At 39.8% G+C, this 25828-nt stretch overlaps 1 protein-coding gene across 11 annotated transcripts in view; it reads left to right on the top strand.

Annotated features, from left to right (window-relative positions):
* Window positions 1-25828, top strand: part of CTBP1 (C-terminal binding protein 1) — a 417525-nt gene that overhangs the window by 329995 nt on the left and 61702 nt on the right. For 3 of the 11 annotated variants that reach the window (XM_054029799.1, XM_054029798.1, XM_054029793.1), the window contains exon 2: window positions 933-1018. The exons of 7 other annotated variants lie outside the window; for them this stretch is intronic. In XM_054029799.1, coding sequence (XP_053885774.1) covers window positions 961-1018 — 58 coding nt within the window. In that variant the 5' untranslated portion in view covers window positions 933-960. Of the gene's footprint in view, window positions 1-930; window positions 1019-25828 lie in introns of those variants that run through there. One more of the 11 variants, XM_054029802.1, reaches the window with a different exon arrangement.

Raw genomic sequence — 25828 nt, 5'->3', positions numbered from 1 at the left:
ATAAAAATCTAAACAGCAGACTCGGTGAAGCCTAGTTAAGGGACTCGAACTTGGCTGTTGATATATTTCACCCGTAGGGGAAAAAAAAGTCTGCACTAAAATAGCCTTAAATCTATATCCATGATTTTAATTCGTTTTTTCACCCTACACATGCTCAGGGATTAAACAGTGTCTTGGCTTTGAACTGCAGTAGAATGCAGGTAAAATGCCATGTAGAAAAGGCTGTGCTAATTTTTCAATAAACAGGAAGTTAAAAAGCATTTTATTACTGTAAAAAAACTGTTTAAGGCCTGAATGTTGAAATGACTTTGCTAAGTGTGAGGGCAGGTTATTTATTTGTAAGGTAAGGCTTTCCTCCACAAATTTGAGTTCCTTAAAAAAAAAAAAAAAATGCTAGCAAATGCATTTATGGCTTGCTGCTGCTGTTGAGGGTAAAGACAGATCATATGCATGGGGTGATGTTACAGTATTTGCTTCAAATTGCCTGCTTAACATTTTTCTGTTAATCTGAAAACTGTTAGATGTTGTTTAAATCAGCAACAACAAAATATAGAATCTATATATAGAGTGATTCCCAAAGAGAAAGCTATAGGTCAAAAATAATAACTTCATTTGTTGTGTAGATTTGATTGTCTATTGTGTTTCTTTTGTTTTTTTAAATATTTTTAAAATCAGATGGCTGCCTTTGCACTCTTGATAGTGAAGCAGACTGTAGCCTTAGACATTACTAGTAGTACTTTTAAAAATTTCACCTGTTGTGGCTTAAATTAAATAATTGAACTTCAGTGTATATTTTAACAACTCTTGCCCTTATTAAGAAGAATGTTTGCTTTTAGTCCTTCGTGGAACAGCCACGAGGTAATCACCCTTTTAGCCTCATTTAAATTAATGGGGCTTAATAGGACTGTAGTGAATGTGTGCTTTTTTTTCAGTGAATTAAAACGAATTACAGTATTTGGGATGTATGTGTGTGATTCTAATGCATCACAGAGATTCCTTTCCCTGGATCTCAGAAAATGTAAGTATGTTTATTTAGAATTCTAGTCTCTTTGCAAGCAGTCAGGTCCATGTATTTTAATACTTCAATCTCATTATTATATTCCTGCAGAAAGGGAACCAGAAAACACTAATAAACACAAGTCATATATAAATCATTACTGCTTTAGATGGAAAGATCAGCTCATTAAATGCGTCTGCTGAATATCTTAGCTTACCTAGTAAATAATAAACGCAGAATAAAATAAGCTTAATATGGAGAAAGTTACACCGGTAGAGAGAATATTTTCACAATATACCTGCTTGTTCTGTATTTTTGGTCTAATTTAGTGGCATATTTGTGCCATAACCTAAACCTCCTCATAGTAGCTGCGTAAAATTAGTAACACCAACTGCTAACTTTTATATGTAATAATATTGCTTTTTATTTACCTCCACCGCCTCATGGCAACAAAATTACACCAGTTTATTTGTGATGTTTTTAAATATAATCTAAATATTATATAATTTGTTACTTTGGCCATCCAGACAGAAGCTACCTCTTTGCAGTTAACCACTGTATGTATGTATTTATATATATGTGTGTGTGTGTGTGTGTGTATATATATATATATATATATATATATATATACACACAAATAGTAGAAATAAAGTCAGGGAGCCAGAACCTTTTCTAATTTATACTGGTGTAAATCTGGAGTGATAGAGTAATAGAATTAAACGGCATTTCTATTGGTGGAACAAATAGCATAATTTGGCCCAATGTATGGAGTCTGTTGTTTGTACCTCTTCTAATAAAATCCTGTGACTCTTTACAGTAGCTTAGGTGACCTCTGTTTTGATAAATGAATTAGCAGATAACAAATTAATCCTAAAAATATAGTTACACTTACTAGCATAATTCAGTTACTGAAGCTACTATTTTGAAATAAACTTTGTTTTGTGGATTTTTAAATTCAATCTTGTGGTATGTAGATTGGGATAACTGCAGCATGCAAACATTCAGTGTGCATGCAAATGTGTTTCTTATTGGGAGTGTTAGAACTGCTGGAGATGTGACGTGCCATATGTGCTATGATACCTGAGTTGTTAATAATGTGACAAATTAAATTCAGAATGTCCTTACATATGTTAGTTTGACTGTTACCCTTTTTTTGTTTTAAACTTTGGTCTTTGCACCATCGAAGAGTAATTGTCGCTATTCCCTGTTCAGAATGCCTGATGCTTTAATATACTAATCTGTATTTCTTAGAGTTATAGTTTTATTTATAATGTGAACGCAACAGTCACAGTATTTAGCTCAAAAATCTCATTAAAGAGATTAGAATTAGGCTGCCACCATAATGTGTTATCATATGGATACTGTATCATGCATTCCAACATTCTTAAACATGGTTTCAATCCATCTCTGTCAACTAAGAACATCTACAGCAATTAGATAATTAGCCAGGATTATACCCTTTGGGAAAACTTCAGTGTTTTCCTAAAATGTGTTTATATGGCTGTTAGGGAATGAAATATTATTAGGTTGTTAATTAGATATTTTGAATGACCAGTGAGCATGTGATAATACATTGACTTCAGTTGTATTTAAGAAAAGACACACAAAGATTGGCCTTTCTCTCTCTTTCTTCTATAAAAAGCGCTATTCCCTGTTCATTCAAAGTCGTCTGAATATTTTGGGCTACAGTTGCTAGTTTCCATTTTGTCTTTCTTACCCACTATTAATTTGTAATAGCTGCGTTTCTTCAAGGAACTCTGGGTGGATTACAATTAGAGACCTGGATTCAAGAGCAATATTAGGGGCTTTTGCTTCTCGGGCCAGCTGGGAACATTGATGAGATGATACTCTTAGTCTCTGGGCTATCGCGTGTGTCAGGCTTTCAAATCCCATAGCAACATTGCAGTTTCATCTAAGACTGCCTAACGGCCTGGTCCCTGTAATTATTTATTTAATGAGAAAGTCGGGATGGAGTGACATTGAATAAAAGGTGGCCTAGAATGTAAGGTTAGGATAAAAATTATAGGCCAGACCTCTTTCTCCTTATCTCCCTGCTATACACTCATACCCACAGTCTATTAACTAAATTCATACTGTAGAGATGAGGGTGTCTGGAGCATACATCACTGAGGGATAGGAGAAAATTCATGGTTACTTTCATATTCCTCCTCTCTTACCAACTCAAAAACAAAGATGGCAATTTAAGCTAATTTTTGTGTGTAGTCCGACTAGAAATGTGTAGCAGAAATTCTTTACATATCATTATAAAACCAGCCATTTTCAGATTGTCAAAACATAAAAAATATAAACTGACTCTTACTAACATAATTAGCAACTTAAAGTAACAGTAGGATGCTATAGATTGTGAGTTGTGTTTTTTGTGTGTGTGTGTTCAGTTCTAGAAGTAATATTTTCAACTGAATTTTTGTTCATTCCAAAATAGTCTCATCCCACCCTCTTAAGTGACTAATGTACAGGTAGTGGATTAGGAGTCCATTACCATCTGAGTTTCTCCTGGCTTAAAGTGATGTACAACATTGTGATGACAGCATCTGATGGGAGCAAAACTAAGGAAATCCCAAACTGTGAGCAGGTTGGAGGCTAGAGCTTGTTCTAGATTTAACACTTTGCTTAGGGGTTTGTAAAGATTGGAGGCCAGAATCTTTGGTACTGCTTTACTGCACTTAATTTGGTTAAACCACTTTTGAGCCTCCCTAATTCTGGTCCTTGCCAGGGGCCTGCACAGTCCCCAGCACAATTTAAAACAGCCCCAGGACTCCTCTGACTGCCCTCTATGAGCTATTACACTGTCCGAGAATAGCTGGAGTGAATTGTGCTTTGGCCATATTCCCTCCTGCCCCAGCCCCCCCTATACATCCTGGGCTGGGTGGGAATTTGCATAGAGCTGTTAAATTAGCCTCTGCAAATGGAGTATTCTGGAGGGGCAGATTCAGCCCTCTTTGTGCCACTAGACCAAAAAGGGGTCTGAATCAAGACCTTTCCCTAGGTGTGATGAAGTTTTTGCCACAATAACCAGTATCTACAAAAAAGGTGACTGTTCTCGTAAAGAAATACGATAACTAGTAAGGTAAAGAAATGAAAATCTATACAAGTCCCTTTTTATAAGAAACCTACCACATTTTCCCAAGAACTTAAGTACAATGAAAAGTTTAACTATTTTTGATGTGTGAAACATAAATTTGTTTGCTATAATAGAGTAATAATTTATTTATGAGGAAAACTCATTTGTCTCCCTTAAAAAACATTTTTAGTATCTTACCTGAAACCGTCATGTTTCTTGTATAATTCCAATTGGCAATTATCCAGTTAGTGTCAAATAGATATAATTGGTTGTTCTAATTTTGTATATAACACTTCCCATATTTTGATGCACATTTCTGATACTTAACAAGGAAAATTTTATTGCCTTGAGCAAGTAGTAGCATAAAATAAAAGGTACTCAATCAGGCCTCTTCAGGAGGACATGGAAATATTTACTTTGTTCCCTTGTGACCCCTCTCCTCCTAGACTTTGGAGTCTTAAATCCAGTCATCCTTAGCTAGGAAGATGGTGACTATGATGTGAGGCATCAAGGTCAGAAGTTTGTAAAAAGCAGGATTGCCAGGACTATGAGACATAGGGGAAAGCTTAAAATAAAACAAGTTAAATATTCAGTACTTAGTCTAAATGTTTTTGGTAAAAGAATGAGATTAACATTGGCTGAGAGCACTGACATTTACAATGGTTTTAAACTCAAATTTTTTCAAAGGAAGCTTTTACTTCTGTAATACATAGGGTATGGGGGTTGGTTTTTTTTAGTGTTTAAGTATAATTTAAGTCGTGGTTCTGCAATTTTATTTGGTTTTAGATATTTTATGGAATGGATTGTAGTCTTTTAAAACAGCTATATGCACAGGTCAGTGGGTATCCCTTGTCAGTACCCAAATCACTTTCAACTTGTTATATTCCCCCCTGGCAAAGTTACATAAGTGTGGAATGAAGGTTGTTCATGCTTTCTGACTCTGCGCCTCTCACAGAATTCATTCTGAGAATGGTCACTTATTAGTATTTGTTCATGTCTTTTATGTGTGGGTTCTGATGTGAAAATATGAAATGCACGAAATAAAATTCTTGCTTTACTGAGTCAGGATTCGCAGTTCCTGTTCACAATACGGTTTTTGTTGTTGTGGGATGTACAGTAACAGGCCTCCTAAAGAGCCCCAATATTTATTTAAAGATTCTGGGCAAACCGTAGCATTTGTACCTGGCCCTGTGGTGGGGTGGTGCATGATTGTACACCACTCTGGAAGGAGCTCGTGGAGGCATTGTGCCTAATTCAGGAAACTGCCACGTGAGCAGGATCACTGTTCTGAAAGGGAGGTGCACCTTCCATTACCCTCTGCATTAGGCCAGCTCAGGCGTGGCCCCGCTTTAGAAGAGGTTAGTGTCAACGGTTATGCTAAGGCTGCATGGCTCCCTAAGCGTAAGCACTAGTCTGCCTAGCCATATGAAGCAGGCACAAAGGAGCAAGGGTGCTTGCAATCTCTTCCCCACATTGCACGTGTGTGCAGAGGCTGTGCATAATCTTGCCCTATAATTGGAGGGGAAAATACAACAAACAAGCAGTGGCCTATCTGGTAACCACTGCAGACTGTCTGGTGTGCAGGGGAGATAATGTTAAAAAAAAAAAAAAAAAAAAAAAAAAAAAAAAAGCCAGGTGGGGCCAGGCCCAGAAGAGAAGCAGCTGTGCAGGAAGTTTCTATCCCCTGCTATATGTAGCCACTTTTCCTCCCTCTGCAAAAGGTCCCTGTGGCCTATGAGTGAGCCAGAGTTTGAACAAATGAACCAGGAAGGAGCTACACTAAAACGTATGTTCTCCAGCCAGATTGTGGCTGATCTACAGGAGAATTTGCCGAAAGTGAACGCTGCCTGAGGCAGCATTTCCTCGCACTGCACTTTCTGTGACTCCCGTTAGAGTCACAGGGTGCAGCTAGGGGCGGCAGCCAGTGGCAGCATTGCTATTGGTCCAAATCCAAATGTCCTTACTTCGTTTGAAATCACACTGTTCCCAGGCAAAATTCCGGTTGGCTTCCATGGCAGTTTTGTCTGAATGTGAACTTCTAGAATTGGCCCGATATTTGTAATATGAGTGGTACAAAAATACCTTTGTGTCTTTACACGTTCACAGGGCAACAACCTCAAAATGAAAAAAAGAAAATGTCTCCCACCTGAAACTTCATCAGAGTTACCAGATGAGTCATGTTTCATTAGATGTGTGGCCTTGTTCAGTATGTAGCCTTAATCTTTGCAGAGTCATGCAGGACAAAAGTGTTTGGTAGAGATAACTACAAGCCAGTCACCAAACTCTTAAACTGATCTTTAAATGTTTTTTTTTCTCTTTAATGTGTTGTACCAGATATGTTAAACTGTTCATTTTCACCCAGATAATGAGCATTTTCATATTTGTGGTCTACTGAACATCTTAATGTGCTTCTTGTACTTTGCTGAATAGCATTAACGTGTATCACAGCTTTTCTCATGTTGATTTTTCCTGTTCCTAAAATGAGCAGGATTGAAAGAAATTATTTCACTGGTTGACGTCAGTTTGGTGTTGCATGTGTGCATTCCTGTGCTGGTTGGAATATGCTAGCTGCATCATTCTCCCTCTTACCAAAATGCTTTCTGGAGGAGACATAAAATTAAGGTCTTGGCCAAAGATCCCATGGCATATTTTGTTTGGCATGTTAGCCCTGGCTAAATTCTAACTCCGGCAATTATATTCTGCCAATCTAAAATTACCCCTTAAGGTAGTCTTCACTGTCTGTCCTAAACTGTTTTATAGTGAGCTCTGTTTCCCTCCTATAGCTATGTTTTACTGGTGTTTGAAGCAATTTTGTATGTTTGTTTCTAATGTACTTTGGGATTCTTCAGAAACATGCAGTATTATTCTGTAATCGTATTCAAAATGTAACTTGTATGCTAAAGAGCATAGTCTCCCCTCTGTGCCCATGCATAATTAATATTACTGTAACTTTTGTTCATTGGTTCCATGAGGGGATTCTCAATGATTCTCCACCCCCCTCAGCGGCTTTGCTGTTTTGAAGTTCATCTCAGTGTGTTAAATTTTGGGACAGTTCTCCATTTAGAAACCTCTCCTGTTCTTCCCCTAATACTTATGTAGTTGCTTAAGCCTTCCTTGGTGAGCTTCATAGTCAGCAGTTTGGCTCTTAAAACACCATTGCTGCTTGTCCTGTGCCGTTTTTGAATGTGATGCAACTAGATGGCAGATTTTATTATGCGCAAAAGCAACATCTAAGAAAATAACCTTTTAGCTGGGTAGAGCAGAATGTATATGAGACTCCACTGTCTAGATAAAAAGAATGTGTTGCTTTTTTTGAATGCTTGCAGGAGGAGGCTCACAATAGAGGCTCTATTGTGCTGTTAGTACTGTGAGTACAGGAAATCACAAATTAGCTATGACGAGGGTACTGCAGGGGAGTTTTAGTTTCCCACAGTATTAAACATTTTTGAAACTTTCGTAATAGGTTGCTGTTCGCTGTGGGTAGTGCATGTTGTTTATCCTTGTTAGTTCTCTGACCAGACTCTCTCTCACCATCTCTTTGTTCAAGGGGTGCATGTTTGAGCCCCTTATATCCAAGTGGAGTTCCTTTCAGCGCTAAATATTATCTTTTCTTCTACACCAGCCACACACACACACACCATTTTTAACCCACTCCATCACATGATCATCTTGCAGCCGTCCAAGATGTAAACCCTAGCTGCTTCCTCTGTCCATTCAGTTGACAGGGCTGCTTGACAAGCCTGGGTATTGGCCTTGGTGCGACCGTGAAGAGCAGTCACATCTTCACCTTTTCTAGCAGACTTTGAGCCTGATCCTGTGAGATGCTGAGTGCCTTCCACTCCCAATGAAGTCACCTAGAATTGAGGACACTCAGCACCGCACAGGATCAGGCATGCTAAATTATTCCAGGGGTAACTCCATTGATTTTGTTGAAATTACACCAGGGATGAATTTGGCCCACTACCTGTGGACTGAGGAACTGGTCCCTCATTTAGGTATAGAATTTGGGATCCTATAGAGACTCCTAAACCACTGGCCTCGGTTTCTTACGGACACACACAAATAATCTAAACATTACAGTGCATTGTAAATGGACAGCTGGAAAGGATTAGCGCCTAAAATACCGTGAACATCATACAGCTTCACTTTTGGTTTAATAACGTTGTGAGTGTCATCTCTCTTGGCCTACTTTAAGCCTCTTAATCTGTCTGTTTCTGAACACACTGAGCAGTATGGCTCTGTTAGGAAAAGTGGTGTTTTGTTTGTTGGAAGGGGGACAATATTCTTTTGTGTTCTCTAAATGGAAAGAAGCACATAAAAGAGAGCTTTTGGCTGTATTGTGGGCAAAGTAAAGTTTGTACAGTATTAGTTAAATCTGTACCACTACCTGTGCTAGTATTACTTAAATATACTGTGGTTCTTTTGGGCTGCATTTTTTATTCAGAAATAGGGTCTTAAAGTTAGCATAATTGATTTCTTCTCAAATGTACATTTGAAAATATTTCAAATGCAGTATTAAGTCCTGATTATTTTTTCCTGTCATCAGTAAATGAGTAACTCTATTCAGGTGTTGTGACGGTCTCAGCCCCGGTCTAAGGCCTTGTGTGCATGAGAAGGTTGCACTTATTTAACTAAAGGTTTGATTTCAAACTGTTTTAGTTAATCCCGTGTGAACCCCTGTGTCGACTCTCTTATTTCAGTTTAAACCAGACTTAAATCAGTTGACCTTAAATTGATTAGGAATCAGTCTAAGCTAAACCAAAATCAACCACTCTTGAAACCAAAGCAGTCACATCTTCACCTTTCCTAGCAGACTTTGAGCCTGATCCTGTGAGCTGCTGAGTGAGGAACCAAAGTAAGTATACACACACAGGAGGTTGCACCAGCTTAAGTAAAACAAGTTTAACATATTTTGTGTTTAACTGGTGCATCTTTCTTGTGTAGACAAGACCTAAGGTGATTACTTCTTTACTTCTTTTTATTGACTAACTTATGCGCCCCCTCAACCAAAATGAAGCCTTCAGTTTCTTGGGGTTGGGCTACTTGAGACTGCCTCTTTCTGATTTTGTTGTTGTTGTCCTTCATGACTGAAGATAAAATTGATGACGGTATTCTGTCTTGTGAATACAATTGTGTCTAAGTAGGCTGAGGCATGAGTGACAGTCCTTTCTGCATTGAGCACATAAGTAGCTTGATATCGAGGAAGGGATTACAGCCTGTGCCCACTGAATCTGACCATGTTTACAACATGGCCTCTGTGCCTCAAGATCCATATGGTGATTAATCTCGAGCTGAGTACAGCAGCAGCAGCTTCCCCAAGTCTGCAAGCACCAGGGGCGGGGGGCTCAACCAGGAGCGTAGCGAGGGGGGTTCAGGGGAAGCAGCTGCTTCCCCTCAGCACACCTTTCAAAAGCGGCGCCTGTCGGGCCGGCGTTGGGCTCCTGCAGGCAAGGGGGGGCGGGCAGCACGGCCGGACTCCGGAGGAGTCCATTGGGGGGGGCGGCGGGAGCAGCCGAAGGAGCGAAGCGGCCGGCTCCTCTGCCATCGCGCCCCACGCTCAGCGCAGCCCCAACATCGCCACGGCCGCCTCCTGTGGCAGCTCAAGGTTCGGCGGCCGAGCGCTCCGCAGCTGGCGGGCAGATCCCCTCTCCCCAGCAGCTTCCTGCTTCCCTCAGCCCGGGCAGCCCAACATTAGCAATACCCCGCCCCTTGCTAATGCTGGGCTGCCCAGGCCGAGGGGAGCAGGAAGCTGCCGGGAAGAGGGGATCTCGCCAGCTGCTGCCCACCCCATTGCTCCGCTCCCCCCAGCCCCTGGTAGAAGCGAGCAGCCCCCGCCCGCCACCCGTTCCCCGCGCCTGCCCCCCCTCCCGGACCGAGTCCCTCTGAGGGGGGGGTGCAGCATGGCCGCAGCATAGCCGGAGGAGCCATGGGGGGGTGCGGGTGCACAGCGCAGCGTGGCTGGAGGAGCCAGCCAAGGGGGGAGGGGTGTGGAGCGGCCGGAGGAGCAGCCCAGGGGGGTGTGACCAGAGGAGGAGCCAAGGGGGGCGCCTTTTTTAGATTTGCTTCCCCCTGTACTTAGAACCTGGCTACGCCACTGGGCTCAACGCTCAGCCCACCCACGTTCAGGGGGCGGGGAGGAGCAAGGACTCGGCACGCAGGCTCCGCCTCCCTCCCCTGACTCCTGCCAATGGCAATCAGCTGGTTTGCAGCATTCAGTAGGGAGGGGGAGGAAGGGAGAGCCTGCGTGCCAAGTCCTTGCTCCTCCCACCTCCCTCCTGAACACTGCAAGCCAGCTGATTGCCACGGGAGGGAGGAGAGGGAAGGCGCTGATCCGCAGGGTCTGCCGGTGGGCAGGAGGTACTGTGGGGGGGCATAGGGGACCTGTGGACAAAGCAGGCAGCCAAATGATGTTATAGCGAAGCATTGCACAACTTTAAATGGTGCATGTTCTGTAATTGAGCAGGGACGTAAGATCAAAACAACGTTAAGCGAGAGGACGTTAAGTGGGGAGTTACTGTAACCCCATTGTTGACTGCTTCTCACCAGCGTGATCTCTCTGTTCCTGATGACTTCCAGTTGTCATCATCAATGTTGCATGCTTCAAGTTGTGCTTCAGTGTGGCCCTGAAGCACTTCTTTTGGCTGCCTCAGATATGGTTGCTCACTTTCAGTTCACCATACAGCAACTGCTTGGGCATGGTGTCGTCCACTCTCAACACATGACCAGCCCAGTCTAACTGTGAAACATGAGCCTACCTTGAATCCCTGTGAAATGTGCTGTGATATGCTGCTACAATTGACATCAGTGGTGGTGTTGCTAGATTCCCCTGGATACAGTACAAAGCTGGCAGGGCGTTCTCTGTGTGAACTCTGGGGTTCTGGAATATCTCTTGCACCTGTTCTGAAATAGTCACATTTGCTGCCTTTCAAGGAATTATTTATTTATTTTGTGTTACCATATCACCAAGGAGCCCTAGGCATGGACCAGACAGCATTGTGCTAGGAGCTGTACAAACACTGAACAAAAAGACAGTCCCTGCCCAAATGAGCTTGCAATCTATGATGAGCCAAAAGACAGCAGATGGATACAGGCAGATGGAGGAGTACAAGGAAAATTGAGACAATATTGGTGACAGTACACCAGCAGCCTAACTGCTGTCAAGTTTTTTGTAGGTATCATGGCCAAAGAGAGTTTTGAGGAGGGATTTGAAGGTGGATAATGAGGTGGAGTGCTTCATGGCTCTTTTGGCCTGCCACTGATGAGAGATGGAGGAAAATGTAGTGCTGGCAAACAAATTGAGGATGATTGTATTTAGAACTGCTGCTTAGTAGAGGGGGTGAACTAATTGCAATTTGTATCTGATTTTTGTGCTCAGAGCCTGCGTATGACTGACTGACTTTTTTTAATCTAAATTAATATAAAATAAATACAGTTTGCAAAAAATGAGGCTGTGGTCTGACCTAATAGTTATGCCCTAGCATGGACAGAGCATTTTGTTCTAAATAATATACACACACGCAAGGCAAACTGAAAACCTACTTTCTACCATTATAGTGCCGTCTCTTTAAATTTTGGTGGTAAGATCTCTGTGTTCAAACCAGGAAGTAGAACCTCATCAATTAAGCTGCCAAGACAAATCTGCAAGGAACCAACAAACTAATGGTAAAGTCACTAGACTGCACTACAACCCTGTTTTGTTAGTTCTGAGTACTCTTAAGCCTGCCGAGATGCAAAAATTTGGACTGGAGACATGCTAATTTTACTTAACAGTTGAACTCTGGAAGGGAAGGAGGGAACATAATTTCTTGTAGTGTGAGTGTGCACATTGTATGAGCATTCAAGACTTTGAGATGACTGTTAAGTAAAGAGCTACTGTATCAGTACCAGATGGAAAATGGCCCGAGAAATAGCTTCTGTCTAAAAGGGGGAGGAGGATTTAGTTTTAGGATCTTCTCCATTCCACACAGCTCCTGCGTCTGGCTTCCTCCTGTGCTTTGCTTCCTGCAGAGGGGCACATGAAGGCCAATTTAGGAATCGGATCCGTAACAGGACACAATTCCCCCTCATTGATCGCATGACAGAACACAGAGAAAAACATCAGGCTTCCAACAGGAGCTTTTTTGTCCCACCCTTTATCAGATCCGTGTCGTGGCACAGTATCTGGTAGCTGAAATCAAGAAGACGACTCTTTTGAATGTTGTTTACTACTCCAGATTGTCCAGTACATGCTGCTATCAATGGCAGAAGCATCACTGCTAAACCAGTGCTGGTTTTTTCAGAGGCTATAATGGTTTTGTGAAGTAGGATAAAGTCTTTTCGATAATAGCTTGAGACCATTTAATTTATTTTAATACAGCACACTTGGTTGTCCCGTTACCTCTGTGCCATAAACAAATGGTTCAAGTCCCAAATAAAATCTTCAGTGTATACCTAATGCTGAAATTGTAGTGCAAATAATTGGAGAATATTTGTCATTTGGCTAAAACATTGCAACTGAAGTTCTTTATATCTTCATCTGGAGGTTGGCCAGTAGAAAGTGAGAGCTTCCACAATACCTTTTCTATGTGATATCGTCCATATGCTGGCCAACATTCTTTCTTTCAGTTATACAAATAGATTCTACTATCAAAGGCTCTTTGAGAACTATTGCTGAACGTATAATTGTGCTGTTTGCCTTCCCAGTTACTGCACGGTTGCCGTTGTTTCTTATTTCTTTAGTATGTGGTATTTATATGTAAATATTATGGAACTTTTTATATCTGTCAGTGGTTCAGATCCTGCCCAAAGTGATACCGAGTGAGAAAACAATATAGTTTGCTGATTGCTTGAAGTACAATGTGATATGAGTTGGTTAGTGCTGTCAGTCAAAAACCAAGTAGATAGGTGTCTTTACAATAGTACAGGAGTTGGCAGCCTTTCAGAAGTGGTGTGCTGAGTCTTCATTTATTCACTCTAATTTAAGGTTTCGCGTGCCAGTAATACCTTTTAACGTTTTTAGAAGGTCTCTTTCTAAGTCTCTATAATATATAACTAAACTATTGTATGTAAAGTAAATAAGGTTTTTAAAATGTTTAAGAAGCTTCAGGCAGTGTGAGTGCCACTGAAAATCAGCTCCCGTGCCACCTTCGGCACGTGTGCCCTAGGTTGCCTATCCCTGCGATAGTAGATTCAATCTCAGGAAAGAGATTGCTGAGAAGCTGAACTACCTTTACACCTCACTCACCTGGCACAAGTGGTCCTTTCATATTGGCAAGGAAGCGTGTAGAGGCTTACCCGGTACTTAGTTGCCACTTGTGCTGTTCCTGTTCTGTACTAAATAATAGATCTGATTTTCCAGTACTATCTCAAGTAGTAGATTTGCTTTAAAATATTAATATGTTTAATAGGAAATCAGAAACAAATTTGTTCCTTTTTCTATTTCACATTGAACTCTTGGAATAATACTGCACAAATGGATACAATTTTAGACCCTGATTCTGCAAAGACTTGTACTCATGCTTAACTTTACCCATGTGAGTAGCACCATTCACTTCAGTAGCACTGCTCAGAATGTATACCATTGAGTATGTGTGGAAGTCTTTGCAAAATCAGGGCCCTAGATAGCAAATTGCTGATTTTATAGGGGGTGCGGTGTACCACCTCACACGATTAGTTTTCATAATGACAGGGTCAGGCTGTAGGGGTGATGCCACCTCCCAAATTAAAGTGTCATTTTTCAGGTACCTCCAACCCCTCAGAGGAGTTTGATTAGTTGGTTATGGACTGTCCTTACAGTCGAAGATTGAAAAGAAAATGGCTTATAGTGAATTTCAAACACACAAAGCTGTGAACCTACAGTATGCATCAGTCATCTGGGATCAGGTCTTTGGCACATTGTCCATTTATGCCAAAAAGTCGAACTCTTTCCATGAAAATATTTTTAGAGGTGTTGCTGATGAGGGGAAAACAAGGAAATATCATTGGCTAACACAAGTCTACAAATGACTTTTTGCCCCTGGTAATTTATAATTTTGTAATCTCCCCCTCTCCCCCCCCCCCCCCTCCCGATCTTTCATTAAATATGCATTTTGGGGTAGGACTGTAATTAGTGCCTTCTATCCATTGATGTGCATGGATTAAAGTAGTAAATGGATCTAAGAATACTTTTTATATAAACTTTGAATTCTCATCTGCAATAGGTGTGTGTGTGTGTGTGCGCGCATTTTAATGTGTATGCGCGTGTGCACACACACTAACTGTCTGTATGTTCATTTGAGTGTGTTTATAGTAACCTGCTTTGAATTAGTGCCGGCATTTGGAATTTTTTGACATTTAATATTCATGCAAAATGCAGACATAAAAATAAAATACAAATACATGCAAAATGCATTAGTGGTGAATGTTGGGAAATCCCAGCTGCCACTTCTACGACTGTAATTTTCCTCCAGTTTTCGATGTAATATCTTTTAATATGTTCTCAAGAACTAAATAGAAAGGGGGGGAAAGAGTTATTATGCTGTTTACTTGATAAAAGAAATTAAGAGGGCAATAGGAAACAAATTTAATATTCTGTCTTTACTTTGTGTTAATTTATAATGCAAGTTTTATGGATCTTTTATTTGGTGGCTTTTATTTATTTATTTCTCTGGGCTGTAGAGACCAAACATTTGAATCATCTTGCTGTATTGCTTATAAATGTCAATGTTACCATGAAATTTGCTTCTCTTAGATCTTTGGCATCCATTTCCATTTAAGATTGTTTAAAATAACTAAAGTTATTTTATATACACTGTACTGTGCTTCTGAATTATGAATGAACTTTTAAATAATTTTTTCCTTGTAACACACCAAGTAGTAGTGCCTTTTCACCAATATGCAAACTGAAAACCTATTAATCCATCTACATGAAATAATTTTATAATTCCACATCTTAATTATAATTTTTTAACATTCTCTGTTCCTTACCTTGGGTAACAGAGAAAAGCTGTGGCTTTGAAATGCTACAGTTTTGTCATTTAATAATTTTTAGACAACTCATAGCAGGCCTAATTTTGCTACACTTAGTAGAGTACCAGCTTACTTTGTGAGTTACCCTATTGACTAATTGCAGAGTAAGGTACTTTTCAACATGAATAAGGGGGAAAAGTAAGGACGTATGTGAGGTAGAAAAATAAAATCTCAATGAATAACACGTGCAGGGTGTGGTATTTTTGTAAGCACTGAATAACAATTTTATTCTTACATGTCTAGCAAGTAAAAACTCTCAGTAAGAATTAGTCCAGTCGATGTTAATCTTCAATGCTTTTTTAGTTTAGTTGTTCAATATGATATTTTCCTTTGTACTAGAAAAGGCAACTTTTAAAAGTACTTTAGTGGGAAAGTGCCATTAGTCATATACCACACATGCCTTAAATTGCATTGTAGTCAAGTCCTCTTCTGTTATTGTAAAATAGTTATGAATCAATTTTGATTGGCAGTGTGTTGTTTATTTATATATATATAATAAAAAGTAGGTTACTTCCAGGTTACTTTTTGTTGACTTCTATACATTTCTGTGCTCCACTGGCACGGAAAACGTTTGTTTGGTGCTATTTTATAGGTGTTTTCCTTTTACTGTCTTGTTACTTGTTTGTTTTTTTGAATGTGAAAATAGAAGCCCTGTATATTCTTCATCATTTCTCCATTGTTAATGTATGCATACTCTGCAGTGCTATATAAAATTACCTTTCCCTCTGTCCTTGAAAATTATCGTATTTGTTTTAAAAGACTAAAATATTAGAGGTTAATACTCTTCAGAGTGGTTACTGTATTAATTAGTGTACAGTACAAAACAATTAATATGAATAACTAACTGGAAGGATGTGTGGGTCGTTTTTTCCCCCTTTAATTAGTTTAAACCCAGAAAGCACATGGAGCTTTCTAGTTATGCAGAGATACTGCATTGAAAATTAGTACATAGTATATTTACTTATTTAGTTTAAAAAAAAAAAAAACTTTGAGGCTACATTTTCTTCTCTAGCAAAGACTTACTGGGTCCTATGCAGAGACACTTCATTGAGGCTGTAGTATTTTACTATGATCATGATTGGTTGTTTGTACCAAATAGGCTTCTAGGTTCTTGGCAAAATCAAAGGCTGTTCCCAAAAATACCTTATTTATGGCCATTAGCGAACTCGTGTGACAGGCTTTTTGTGATGATTACTACAGCAATGTCTTTTCTGACTTGACTGTGGAATACTTCAGCGACTGCTTCTCAGGAAAAACAAATAGATTTCACCATCAGACAATCAGGATACTGGAGAAAATAGGGAATAGTTCATTCCTCTTGCAAATGGAATGATGATCGCTAGTTCCCGAAATCAAGTCAGACTATTTACATTACCTCCCACAGTGGGTGGTACCCAGTTTACTTCCTTCCACTTAACTTTAAGTTGTCTGGAATGGCATTTTTGGTGTCACTTGTATCACGTTTTGCAGACATCAGTGATATTTGTTTATTCATATCTACAGATTGTTAAGATTAAGCTGGACAAAAAGCCATTCATTAATTTTGTTTGAATTGGCATTGTTTTAGAGGTAGGTCATATAAACGTCTAGGTACAAATTCAGCCTGGTGCAACTCTGTTGTCTTTAGTGGAGTTAAACATACTTTCTGTATGGCGAAATTTAGCCTCATTCTAATGTATGAGAGAGTCACAGACACTAGCTGAAGAACTGCATAAGCTTCTTGGAATAAGAATTCACACTGGCCCACTCCATTTCAACGTTCAAGTGAATTATTTGAGTAACAGGTTCATAAAGGTCACTCACTGAATGATCAGAAAATGAATGCATTTGCTGGATAATATAGATATTCCACTCAGATTTACACATGTAATAACCAATCAGGTGGTCTGACTTAGGAGCATTATTGTACTATAAAACAAAATGCACGTCCCACTTATTTCATTCTCTCCTCCCCTTTTGCTGATTAGTGTAAACTGAATTTCATGCTATTCAGCCCAGTTAGTTAACATATGATATGTCTATTTAAAATTTTGGCAGATTGCAATAAAAGTACTGTATGATTATTACTCTTTATTATATCCATTTTTTTTTACTAGTTCCTTGGTATTATACTACAACCATGGGGTTCATTTCTGCCTAGCCATATCTCCCTCCCCTCAGATCATTACACTTATCAAGGTGCAGAAAAACAATAGAGGAAAAAAGTCCCCAATTTACATGTTTTAATGTTCTTTTTAAATAACTTGAAAGGAATATGGGCTATTTAGGACCCTGTAGCATCCAAATAAAAATACTAGTTTATTTCATACTAGATCTTTCTTCTGAGACCTTTCTGAGCCTTCCATTACGTTCTTTGAAATTGGCTTTGCTAGAGCTAAAAGATAGAAGTCACAGAAGAAACTCGGAAGAACCTCCCCCCTCCCCCCCTTTTTTTTCTTGCTCACAGCATTTTACAAACTAGATTTTTCACTAGCATTAATGTGACTGTGAAAAGAAGTTAGGTCTTGCAACTTCCTGTGTGACTGACTGCATCCCACTGCTCCCCCTTCCTCCTCCTCCTCCCCCTCCCCCTTCCTCCCTGTGAGCAAGTCACAGGTGGGCAGGCAGAAAAGTGTGAGAAGCAGTCAGGGACAGGCTCCACCCTTCCCCTCACAATGCACTGGCCAGTGGAGCTAACTGGGTACGGGGCAGATAAGATGCCCCCCTTTCTTGGTTGGTGTAAATTACTTCCCTCCCTCCACCCTGGAAGTATCTTGCTGGTGTTCCTGCATGGATGGCACTAGGCCTGAACCTCTGTTTAGCTCTAACTCTTAAAACTTTTCCATCTCTAATTTCTATCACATTGTCTGATTTTTTTCTTATCTTAGTGCAGGATTGTAAACTCCCTGGGGTAGGAGCTGTGTCTTTCTTTATGTTCTTTTTAGAACAACATATAGCTCCAGTACTCACCAAATAATACAGTGTGTTTTCTAGGGCTTCCTTTATATTTAAGTTTGCTGTAGTGGCGAAGCTTCCACTTCTTTGGGGGTAAAATGTGAAGTAGCGAATTTGAAGTGCTGTAGGAATCTTGTCGTCCTCGTTGTGTAGTGTACCTCTTGCATGGATGTCACTGTATTCTGCATGGCTTTGGCCACATATTTACAAAAGTAGGTTCCATGAATGTGTCATCAAATTCTAAATCCAGTAGTCTGTGCTGTATGTTTTATTTATTTAAAAATATGTATTTAAATATATTCCAGTTGATATAATGCTTGTGAAAGGGAGGGAATGACACACTATCTATACATAGTTCAAGCAAGATCTGTACAAGTTTTACCCACAAAATTCTCCCAATGCACTTCAATTCTGATGAGAAATACTCCTTATATTTTTGGACTTCTTTTGAGCAGCAGCTGCCAGTCATGTCAAGTCTGTGGTAGTTTTATGATGCAGATGCCTACCAAAGATTAGGATAAAATCACCAAAATAATATTACATGTTACTTAGTTGAACTGAAGTACCTAGATCTGAAAGACAGGGTCTGATCCTGCATTCATTGATATCCATAAGAACACTCCCCCATGGACTGCAGTAACTACAGGATCGAGACTGATAGTACTAAGCCACCAACCACCTTCTCCTCCAGGTAACTTTTGACACAAAAGTTGCTCTTTTTATTCTTTAGTTCCATTTTAAATCTTTTTTAATTTAAGTAAGTTAAATATAGGCATGTGATAAAAGATTCAAATTATATAGCATTGCTTATAACAGAACTCTGGAGGCTGCCCAGAGAACAGATGTGTAAAAACATAACTTTAATATTGCTTTTTATATTTACCAGAAGAGAGATTATGCTATTAAGGGGGAAAATTTGTGAAGTCTACTGGCTTCTGTAGGTTTTGGATATTCCATATATTTTAGATTGTATTAGGGCCAGGACTGTCATTTCTCTGTTTGTAAAGTACCTAGCAGAATAGGGCCCTGTCCTGGTTGTCCTGTAGGCACAAGTGCTGCATACGTTTAATGAGGAGTTCCCCTGTTATAATTTGTATAAAAGATATCATTTTTTATTATAATGAGCTTCCAGGACTTGAAAGTGCATTTAGTGAATGGAGTATTAGTGGAAGCCTTCCAGTCCAAAGTGATTGCTAGTCTAGCAAGCTCAGTGGCGAGAGGCCAAAAAGGATCAGTATTCACAATACATTATATTCGTTATCACAACCAAAAATGCTAATCCTGGGTAAGATTAACTGGTGCTTCAAAGATATACGAACAGGGAAGTGAAATATGCTTCCAGAAGCATTTAGCAATTGGACAATACTACCACATTATCAGGGATTTCCACTGTAAATTCTGTGTTCCATCTCAGTTCCTTTACTACAGTCCTTGTTAAATGAGCATCTTCTCCCCTGAGTTACTCCACAGATGTAAAAATTTCTCCAAGAAAGGTAATCCATAGGTATTTTCAAGATTCTTTAGTTTTCACACTACAGGTTAAACGATGGGTAATAGCTCTTCACCCATATCTAAGTTGTTTGGGACATAAAGAATTTAAAGGTTAATCTATCTGGTCAAAGTCCATGGGGAAAACACTACAGGAGTTAAAACTGGCTCAGAGTTTACTCTGGGGTGAGGGGGGATATTTGTTGTCTCAAACGAAAGGCAAATACTTAATAGTAAGCGTAAAACCATTGCATGCAGCTAATGCTAGAAAGCTGCCGTACTAACTTACTTTAGAGCTTTTTCCCTCTTTCTTTGTAAATTGCCACACCTGAGCTGATTCAGTTACTTTTCAGTTGTTCTCTCAGTTAATCATAGGCTGAACGTCCAAAGTGATATGGGAAATTAAATTAGTGATGAAGGTCTGCTGCTCTTCCTCCTGGACCTCACCAGCAGGGTTATCCTCACCATCTTCTTGTTTGCTATGGAAGATGGTAATAATACTTTCTGAATTGGGGGAATTTTCTGACAATTATTCACTTGTATTGGCCAACCAAGTGGCCTTTTCTTCCCCCTTCCCCTTTTCCTGAAATTTCAAGGGGAGGGAAGCTGCTGCATTTGCTGTCCAAAATCTTCCTTGATGCTGTGGCTCTTTTAGAATACTAAAAAATATGTATCAAATGGTCTGATTTGATTTTATTTCCATTAAATTGGTGGGGGTTTGGTCACCTTTGGAAGATAACCAAAAGATTCCAAACTTTTTTGAGTACATGTGCCAGCAGTTTGTTTTTTGGAAAAGCAATGGCCAATTTTTTTTTTATTATTTTTTTTTTTTTTGTATGCAACTTTTGAAGTACTTCATTGTTGTTTTTCCTGCTACCCACATTTTGTTCTTGGCTTCAGAGAAGCGTATCATGTAGGCATACAGCAGAAGAGCAATTACAATTTCTTACTTTGGAAAATGCCTTTTTTGCAACTACAGGGAAGAAATTAGTAACATCAATCTAGAATCCTACCTAGTTACTACCCAATCTGTTCTTTATTTTGAAGGGAGGTCATTAAGGTCAGTTTTTGTTTGCCCTCTGTTTTTCATAACCTTTCTAATTCTGCAGAAGGTTTATGCTGTCACTGAGGAGGCAGAAGTTTCAATTAGAGAGGGGGAGATGACATTTATATGACGCACATGTATGCTGTGGGCAGATTTCCTAAGTGTTTGCCTGCAGATTGGTAGACACAGAGGCTTTAATAAGTTTATTTTTTTAAGATAAACAATGACTGGAAGATGTCAGAATGATACTGGTGACTGACAGTTTAACTTCCATTTGTTAGGGATTGTAAGCTTGGATTTGTTTTTCAACATTGTTTCTGAATCAAATTAGATAGTTTTCATGTTCCAGCAGGATTAAAATACAACCAATTTCTGGCTCAAAAACAAGAATATACAATATTATAGCTGTAATTTTAATTTATCAAGCAATTCAGGATATGAAAGAGAAAAGGCTTATTGTTCACATTGTCCAGAAATGGATCTTCTGTTGTAATTGATTTGAGTAGAATCAGGGCTTGTCTACCTGGTGGGGTAATGTGCATTAATTGGTCTATGTAAACCCTGCAGGTCCACTTCAATGCAGTGCTGTGTGAAATAGTGCTATGTTAAAGCACACTAGGGAACCTTTAGTGTGCACCTGCAGGTTCTGCACAGACCAAGGGATGTGCAACATGCTGATGGTTTTTAGAAATCACACCCCAGGAGAGCGCATTATTCCACTGTGTAGACAAGCCCTCGGTAACGCATTTTATATGATTTTCCCCGACTGTTGGGTTTTTAAACACCAAGAAATGTCCTAGGCACTTCACAGAAATAAGTAAATACATGATCTGAGGCCTAAGAAGCTTACAATGCAAGGCCCCTATCCTGCAGACAAAGTAATTTTACACATGTGACTAGTCCCATTAGGGAAGTTGCTAAGTTTTAACCATTTTTAACCATGTGAGAACATCAAGAATTACAAGAAACATCAAAAAGCCAGTGGAAAAAAAATTCAAAAATAGGTAATTTTTGAATACTTCCAACTTTTTTAACCCATTCAGTGGAAACACTTAAAACATTCACAAAAATCACATCTAGAACCCTTTAGAAAGTGGTATGTGTGAGAAGGAAGTATTTAGCTTCTTTCATCAAATCATGGGAATACGTCCCCACTTTAACTGTACTTTCCAACACAACTTTAACTGTGGTGCTGGGACCAGCCCCTTCATAACTGAAACTCTAAACTGCATGTGAAGAAAAACTCACTAGAACATTTATCTCACATCATGGTATGATTTATTATATTGTGATTAAATGTAACTTGGTAATCTAAACCAAGCTGTTGCCTAAACTGCCTGTTTTATTTGGCTGTTACACTGTTGTTGCTGGCCCCGTCTCAGTGAACTAGTCATTTTTATACATCCTGTTTGCTTACCTTCAGAATGAACATCTTTTAAAAAATTCTGTGTACTGAAGATTTGGCTCAGCTGGCATGAGTTAGCCTACGGAATATATTGGATGGAAGATGTCTTTGATTCTTTTATCCTTCAGATTCTTAGATTTTTCTTTCTTTTTTTTAAGACTGAGCTATCCTCTGGTTTGTAATCATCATCAACTATTTTCCTAATATTAACAGAGAAGAGCAAAGAGGTCACTGTCTTGGGGGGGGGGAATTAAAGGAGCTTTAAAGATTAGAGCCCCTTGTACTGGATCCGTGTTGATGGAGTTGCTTTGGCATGCAGAAGAGCATAATGCAGTGTAATTTGAGAGAGTTTATTGTCCTCATTTACAGAAGCCTTAATACTGTATTGAGTGGAGGTTTCTAATGACAGTGATCTTTTAAAATGCCTGGGGATTTTTCAAAGTTTTAGTTGCAAATCTTTGGGGAGAGATTTTTGTTTCTCTTCCCTTCCCCCATGCCCAAAAAGAGTCATTATTTTTTCACTGGGAGGATTGCTGCCACAAATAGCTGTGTGAATTTAGCTGAAGGGGGGATGAACCACAACAAAAGCTTTCCTAAAAACAAAATCTTAAGAAGTGAGATTTTAAAGACATTGACGAGAGTTAAGTGTTCAAAATGTAAAAGAGTTCAGTATTATTTTTCAGTGTATTCAGCTAATCTAAAAAAAACCCCTCAACATGGTAAAACTGATTTGGTTTGCTAAAGCCCCATATTTTGTTTTTTCTCAGCATTTTTGATAAGAAAAACAAGGAGTGCCTCTTAACGTTCTAGGTCAAAGTACAGGTGTGCTGTTGTAGAAATTGCTTTTCGTGTTTGGGATGCGGGGTGGAGCAGCCTTTGATGTTTGGCCCCACCTTGATTACCCTGCCTGATACAGTACCCCTGTCCAATACCTAATATACACAGAGAGAAGCACAAAGGAGAATAATCATCATTACAGACGGGATTGTGAAATGTTGTCATGCATCTTCGGTGGTGTCTTTAAAATATTGGGTAATTAGTTCTCATGAGAGCTGCTGGGTTGACAGCTCTATAAACTGACATCTTCTATTCACAAAATACCTGCAGCACAGAGAGTGGTAATGAAAACTTCCTTGTGTTGCCCCCATAATATGCCTTACTACTTTTCTGGAGGGAATAGCCTTTAGAGGGAGGGAAAGGTTTATTATTTTCTATTCACTTGCACAGTTGCTCAAGTTTATATGGTGTTTTACCAACAAATCAAAAGACAAAGGTACCTGAGTATGTTGCATCCTAAATTCACTTTACATGACCACCCAGTCTTCATCAATTGCCAGCAGTGGGTGCTAATTGTGATGTTGTGGTAGAGCGAGGGTTCTCAACCTTTTTCTTTCTAATCCCCCCCCCCCCCAACCTGCTATAAAAAACTCCCAAGGCCCACCTGTGTCACAACAACTAATTTTCTGCAGATAAAAACCAGGCCTGTCATTAGGGGGTAGCAAGCAGTGCAATTACCTGGGGCTTTATACCACGGGAGGCCCCCAGGAAGCCAAGTTGCTCAGGCCTCAACATCAGTCCCACGTGGAAGGGCTCAGGGCCCCGGGCTTCAGCCCCATATGGTGGGACTTTAGCTTTCTGCCTTGGGCCCCAGTGAGTCTAACACTGGCCCTGGTTGGCAGACCCCCCCGAAGCCTGGCCCCCTGGTTGATAACCACCATGGTAGAGGACAGTGCTACTTGTTTGTTTTGTGATATGGGCAGTTGCCACTAAGAGCTAGACTGAGACCACCAGCTCTTCTCACTTCATAGAGAAACTCAGCCATGCTTCTCCAGCCTGGGTCAGATTTGAACCACGTTCCTAGAGATGAAAGGTTCTGCTTCTGAGACTCCCGATACTCCTTTGGTAAAATGCCTTGATATATCTTGGCATAATATAGATTGCAGTTGGAACGACTAGGAGAGTTAATCATTTTGCTCTTAGTACAATTGTTGAAGCAGATTGTTTTTCTTGTTCATGTCAGTAGGAGTTGCCTAACCTTTAAAAAAGAAAGATACGCCCACTTCCCTTAGTGCCACCATCTGAAAGTGCACTTCCCACCGTGTCCTCTATAAAACAACATATTTTAAAATAAAGGGTGGCTTTTTTATTTTTTTATAATATAATATAATATAAAAATATGCAGTTTCTGAGCCTACTGCAGAGGTATTCCACTTACAGGAAAGTGGCAATAGATTCATACAAGGGATACAATGCTTACATTTGGAGCTTCTCAGGGATGTCGCTGGGTCATGTGGCATGGTGTTCTTGTTGAATTCTTTATTTTGGGACACTTTAATTAATCAGTAATTAGAAAGTGACCATGACTACAGAGAAAATAAAGACCAAATTTAAAGCCATTTAAAGCCTGCTAATTTTTTCATTGTGGTGCCTATGTTTCAGCCCTGTTTCCTGCTAGTTATAAACAAGATTGTGACTTAAGCCACAACCCTTGCAGGAGTGGGTGTTGCAGAGCCACCCTGCAGCTCATATAGCAAGTAAGAAATTTGGAAGACTTTAGCCAGAATTCCTCCTAGAACTCCCTTGGATTATACTCTGCCAGACCAGCTCCACCACCTGTAGGTGGGAAGCAATATGCATTTTCTCCTTCCACCTATGTCCAGCCAGCCTCTTCTGGTCAGTCAGAGACCTGATCCTGCCCTTGCTGCACTCCAGGTTTTGAGATGGCTAGTAGTTGCACTATTCTATCCATGCTTAAGGAAGGCACTGCAATGGCCCCGTATAGAGATGCAAGTGAAGGGCTCCTGGCACTCTTCTGCCTCTCCAATCCTATATACAGCAGTGCATGTCCAGCTCCAGTGTGGCCCTAAAATTAAAAACTGCGTGAAGGAGGCAAACCATCTGACTTCATCTTGGAATAGTGTTTGCAACTAGTCTGTAAAACTAGTTTCACCACCTGACTTCCGCAAAGACCCACTTCTTCTACCAGACCCAAAATGAAAAGACAAATAGGCTGATGTAGGGAGGTCAAATAATCAAAAGCAGTCCCTTTCTCTGGGCCTTCCAATGCATCTTGCCTTTTAGTAGCAAATCCTCAGCTGATGTAAATTAAATTACCATAGCTCCATTGAAGTCCGCTCCTCTGTCTTTTGGATTGTAAATTCTCCAGGGCAGGTTCTTCTGTCTTGATATTTGGGACTTGTGCAGAATTGAGCACACTCAGTAATTAACAAACAGCAAATAATAATAATTATTAAAATGAACAAGCAACTTGTTTAGATCCTAATAGTTTATTAATTCAAAGCATGAAGGGAGAAGGGAGGTGGGACCCATGGAATGTACATAGGAAATTTAGTTGTGACTCTGGAACAGAAAGTGCTTTCATAGGTCTCTAGCTTTTCCATCAGGGTGATTGGAAAGTTTTGGGGGTTTATGGAAGTAAAAGCTCCAGTTGTAGAGTGTATATGTTGCTAGTTCTAGGGGAAGTTCCGTTGCCTGCGTTATGCAGAAGCTCAGACTAGGTGATCACAATGGTCCCTTCTGGCCTTGCAGTCTATGAATCTATAGTTAGTGAGACTACGGCCACAAATGTAGAAAGCTTCAGTTTCACAAATTGAATACCTTATTCTGCAAATACCTCATTATTGCAAATATCCAACCATATCAAAATAACAAATGTCAAACATCTCTAATGTCCTTCTCTTCCCTCCTTTTCTTTTCACGTCAATGATAAAACCTAACAAAGTCTTTACTGTGATTTGGTATTGAAACCTGCATGTCCATGAAAAGCTCTGTCCTTGAAATAGTTTTGCTTTTCTGAGGCCTGCTTTTAAGTTCCTGTCATTTCAAAATGGCAGCTCCAAAATGTTGGCACTTAGCATACACTATAGTTAG

Source organism: Malaclemys terrapin, chromosome 5 (genome assembly GCF_027887155.1).
Source record: "Malaclemys terrapin pileata isolate rMalTer1 chromosome 5, rMalTer1.hap1, whole genome shotgun sequence".
Classification (NCBI taxonomy): Eukaryota; Metazoa; Chordata; order Testudines; family Emydidae; genus Malaclemys; species Malaclemys terrapin.
Note: the sequence above shows the minus strand (reverse complement) of the source record. Positions and strands in the feature narration are given on the sequence as shown.